Source organism: Fulmarus glacialis, unplaced genomic scaffold (assembly GCF_000690835.1).
Source record: "Fulmarus glacialis isolate BGI_N327 unplaced genomic scaffold, ASM69083v1 scaffold38662, whole genome shotgun sequence".
In the NCBI taxonomy this organism is placed as follows: domain Eukaryota; kingdom Metazoa; phylum Chordata; class Aves; order Procellariiformes; family Procellariidae; genus Fulmarus; species Fulmarus glacialis.
This window is the reverse complement of record NW_009199157.1, coordinates 1-4,933: the sequence shown is the minus strand read 5'-3', so window position 1 is coordinate 4,933 and position 4,933 is coordinate 1. Positions and strand designations below refer to the sequence as shown.

The 4,933-nt window shown below is 43.1% G+C and overlaps 1 protein-coding gene across 1 annotated transcript; it reads left to right on the top strand.

Moving 5' to 3' along the window:
• The first annotated feature begins 1,300 nt into the window (after positions 1-1,300).
• LOC104073410 (tropomyosin alpha-1 chain-like) lies at positions 1,301-4,302 on the top strand. Its single transcript, XM_009573155.1, has 2 exons — positions 1,301-1,678; positions 4,140-4,302. Exons 1-2 carry the CDS (start codon positions 1,565-1,567, stop codon positions 4,281-4,283), a joined length of 258 nt encoding a protein of 85 aa, XP_009571450.1. The 5' UTR covers positions 1,301-1,564; the 3' UTR covers positions 4,284-4,302.
• The last annotated feature ends 631 nt before the right edge of the window (positions 4,303-4,933 follow it).

The window sequence follows — 4,933 nt, the reverse complement described above, 5'->3', positions numbered from 1 at the left end:
CTGAGCAGCCTAGCGAGTGCTCTGACTGGCCTGGTGGTGCTTTGGGGATGGTTTGTGGGGCTCTGGCCCTCCTCATGGGCATTGTGCCAGTATTGTGTTCGTGTCCATTCTGCCACTGAGCTTCGATAAATAAGGGGCAATTTTTCCTCAGAAGTCTCTCCTGAAGGCCTTTCAGTGCTATGCCAGCTCACGCCAGAGCATGGGGTTGTTCCTGGGTCTTGTGCTGAGTCTTCTGGTACCGCTCATGGCTGGGGATTCTGTGAGCACTTCTAAGGGAAGGCCTGACAGGGTTTGTGAGGGTGTGCAGAGAGTTTGGGCTGTATGTGGCCTGGGAGGGAGCACGGGGCTGTGGAGAGCAGAGCAGGGGCAGAATCAGGGAGGAAAGGATCATGGGGTGGTTAATGGGACCTGAATTTGGGAAAGAAGCGGGGAAATATGAGGGCATGCAGGTCTCTCTGCATAGCAAAGTCAACAAGTGCTTTCAGTCTCCTCTAGGAGGTGGAATAAATAAGCCCTTGCTGCAGTCAGGACAAAGTAGGTGTCATGGACTGTGCAGGTAAGCTAGACATATGGAGAGATGGGAGAAGGTAGCTGGGGCATGGGGATGTGTTTAATAGGGCTGGGAAAGGAAATAGGGCTCATCCCGGCACTGTTGGATGCTCTCGTGGTGTCCTCAGTGGAGCTGCTCCTGATGTTCTTCCCAGAGCCTACTCTTGCCTTGCCTGACAGAGAGAAGGTGACTTCTTCATACAGCAGAAGTAATTTACAGTGCTCATCAGACTGCAACTTCAGGTGTTCAGTTCCCTAAGTATTTAGTAAGTGAAATTTCAAAGACAGGCACTCAAACTCACTGAATGCCTTTGAGCCTGAATTTAGGATCTAAATCTGACCTCCATTATGTATTATACTGTTACAGATTATAGCTAGTTCCTTAACACCAGTGCTTATTTTCACAGCAAAAAAACCTGCTGTCTCATTACATATCCTGCATCTTTTTATAACATAGATTTAGCTACCTCTTAAGTGTATATATTTTTTATTTTATTTTATGCATGGATTTATTTTTGAGTAATCCAAAAAGATCCTTCCCTTTCCTTCATTAGTCTTATGCCATTATTACAAGAAGCCAGGCCATGCCCATAGATCTATTGGGCTGTTTAATTGCTCTGCAAACACGGAGGGGTGCTAATAAGCTTTCTTTCAAGCATGTGTTCATATGTCAACACTTCTGCTTCTGTCAGAAGCTTAAAAATGGAAACAGTTTTCTCTTGAAGAAAACAGAACCCAAATAAGGAGATGATGGAGTGGTGAAGATTCCTCTAGTGAGTCTGTTCCAACTCATTCCTTAGAAAGGCTGTGTATGAAAGATAGAGAAGAGGCCAGTAGATCTGGGTTTTGTCCAGGGGTATCTGGGTTTAAAGCTCTCTGCAACCACGTGAGCTCATTTTCCCTCTGTCTTGGCTGGGTACAACTTCTTTCTCTGCCCAAGCTGTTAAAAATCTAAAACTTTACTCTTCGGAATTCTTTCAGTTGCGCGACAGATACAACCTATCCCTTAGCAAAAATGGAAGCTATCAAGAAAAAGATGCAGATGTTGAAGTTAGACAAGGAGAATGCCATTGACAGAGCAGAGCAGGCTGAAACGGATAAGAAGGCAGCTGAGGACAAATGCAAACAGGTAAGCAGAAATGAAATCACTGATTGTGTGGTTTGCGCTGTGGAAATAAGTGTAACAAAATACTATGTTGCAACTTTCTGATTCAGAAAGCAAAACAATTTGAAGTCGGGTTTTCTGTTAATCTTCTTTTGCCTTTTCGTGTTGTTACGCTCATACAGCCAGGGCTAGGTATTAACTTCTCTTTTCAGCCATCTGAGACTTTGCAAAATTAGCACTATCCACAGATTATTAAGAGTACTTTGTCTAAGTTTTCTTGAATCTTACATAATTGCCTTAATTTTCTTGATTCCATAGAAAAGGCCTCACATACTTAAAATCAAAGCTGTAGGACTGTGTTAATACCTCCTGAAGAGTCAGCTGTGTCTAAACATTAATTGACCCTCTCCTTGAAGTGGATTAATAAAGTTTGCTTGACTAGTCCTTGGTATACAGAGTGCCCCTTAGAGGCGCCAGCTGTGACTCAACAGTAGATAACGTATTATTTTTTTGTTAAGAATAATCAGAAATATCTTAATTTGAAAGCTCTTCCTTTAACTGAATTACACTGGTAACATTTTCAAATTCTTTTGCTTTTCAATGTTCTTTATTCTGGGTATCTACCTCTGAGCTATACTATTTTCAAAACGATCTTGAAATGTAAGTTGACTACATTCAAGTTTCTTACAGCACTTCTTGTAAAATTACCATGTCTTTTCCTTTTACATCCTCTAAATGTGGCTGCTTCTACTGCATCTTCCAGACTGCTGTGATACATTATTAGCGTTCATTTGGCCAAATATTTCTTATGTTCAAGTTCAGTTTGAGATCCTGGGTGATATAACTAAATTTTCAACTGGTCATCCATTTAGCTAAAGCAACAGGAAAAAAGTTTCCAAAAGGGTCAGCTGCTGCTGTCTTCCCCCTCCACCCCTAACATAAGGAAAACTACTTGTCTCTTCTGTGTCATTACAGTAAGCTTCTACAAGCTCTACATATCGCCTCATGTACATAGTCCCTATTTCTTTCCTAGCTTCAGAGGTTGATCAGACGCTGTTCTGTTGGGCCACGGTTTCCCCAGCTAATTTTTCTGCATGCAGTAACACCCACAGCAGATTGTTAACTCAGAGCAGCTAATGGTGATTGAATGCTTAGCCTTCCTGTACATTTAGTTATCAAAGGTGATTTCCCACAGAGTGATAAATGACACAATTGTGGGAATTTTCAAGTATCCATATGAGGGTAATTCACAATAAAAAGCTAAAAGAGAAAAATAAATCTTTGATCTTACTCCTCTTTTCTGAATTGTCTCAAATTTTTCAGCTTTTTTTTTTTTTAATGTGGGCACAGTACTCAAGTAGTGATTTTAATGTAATGCACAAAGTAAGCATCACCTCCTTCATCCTGCTTACTGTCCCTGTGTTAAAGCATCCAAGCAAGCGTATTCAGTTCTCTCACACTATCTGGTTACTCTGAGTAAAAGTATAGCAACATAACAATGTTCAAGAATAGCACGCTATCAAAAATGTTGTAAAGCTGTCTTTGAAGCTACAATGAAGAAAGTCAGTGCACTGAAACACAAACTATTTTAAGTGAACTATTTTGATAGACTACATTTATGTGAAGGCGGAGCTAAATGGTTAAATCAGTTTCTCTACAGACTGAACTGTTTTGTATTGCAAATGAAATGATGGAGCAGATGGATTTGCAGGCGCTCCCTTATCAGCAGCAAGCCTCCTGATAATGCAAATTCTTCAGGGAGCATGAGACAGTTTGTCATTAAACAGTCTCCCAGCAGGTTATAAATAGTACCATTCCAGTGTACAATATGGATTTATATGGTATGGAGGAGAGAGCCTGAACCTCATGGTAGGATGGAGCGTACCTGTTGGCCCACAATGAGTCAGAGAATAATTCAGGTTGGAAGAGACCTCCGGAGGTCATCGAGTCCCACCTCCCGCTTACAGCAGGGCCTGTCGCGGACCAGACGTGTTCCCTCCTGCTTCCCGAGTATCGCGTTTGGCAAAAGATGATTAAGGGAATGACCGCTCGTTTTTTCTAGCTGTCCAGGAATTGAATAGTTTCCTAACAAATCATCAGGTAATAGTGTCAGAACAAACACAAGGACGTAATTTTAAAACATTGATAATTATGCTGTAGAATTAACTGCTGCAGGGTGTTGTGGAGGCCAAAATAGAAATGAGGTGGAAAAGGGCTTATACCAAGTTATGTATTAAACCAGATCCTGTGTGTGCAGTGGCAGGGAATGTTGTTCTAAGGATGATCAGTTTTTAATGATCTTCCCCTGGCTACTGCTACTGGTTGTTCTCGGACTACTTGCCCCAGCAGAACTTTGATCTGGTCTTTTATGACTCTTCGTATGTTATGTTAGGTTAAAACTAATAGTAAAGAGAGGTTTTAACCATATTAAACTGTAACTGATAATACGTCAGAATGCTTACTTTTTTTTTTTCTCTCTTGAAAGGTAGAGGATGAGCTGGTAGCTCTCCAGAAGAAGTTGAAAGGAACTGAAGATGAACTGGATAAGTACTCGGAAGCTCTCAAAGATGCCCAGGAAAAACTAGAGCAGGCTGAAAAGAAGGCCACTGATGTATGTACCTACAGCTAATATTTGCCTGTAACTATGCTCTTTATGTTTTGCAGTACGTATGTAGTACACTGATGATAAGAATTGCTGAGAATTTTTGTCTTGCAGTACTTTGATGGGGGGATAGGAAAGTGCTTGTTTCAGGTATGTAAGTCTCCTGTCTCCTCTGCCAAAATGAACTTGGGCTGGCTGTTCCGCGCTGAGTGCCCGGCACACGCCGCTGCCCTGGGAGCCAGCACCACGCAGGGCTTAACGCGTACCCAAAGGGGAATCCATGACCCGTCAGGGGTTTCCGAAACGGGGGGAAGTGTTTGTGGGTGTGAATTCTTTAGGAAAGGTGAAATCTCCTGTAATCAAAGTAAACGAAGTGGTGATCTCTCAGGGAAGCTGGGACAGAAGCAGGGATCTGCTGTGGCTTGAGGATGCAGTTTGGCTTCAGCCACATAGCAGGCTTAAAAACCAGCCCCATCCCCCCAGCCACATGCCCCATTCGTTTTGCTTTTGCTGTCAGTTTTAGCTTCTGTCTCGTCTGCGTGGGCCCAAACTCGGCACTAACAAACTGGATCGCCGGACCAGGCATCAGTTTGTTGAACCCCACCTTCGGGGTCCTCAGGATGGCCGGGGTGGCCCGGGGAGCCTGAGCTGGGCGGGCGCCCTCGGCGCGGGGCTGC

Coding starts and splice junctions, on each gene's coding strand:
- LOC104073410 (XM_009573155.1), top strand. CDS start 1,565: ATGGAAGCTATCAAGAAAAAGATGCAGATGTTGAAGTTAGACAAGGAG. Junction 1,679..4,139: donor CTGAGGACAAATGCAAACAG/GTAAGCAGAAAT, acceptor CTCTCTTGAAAG/GTAGAGGATGAGCTGGTAGC.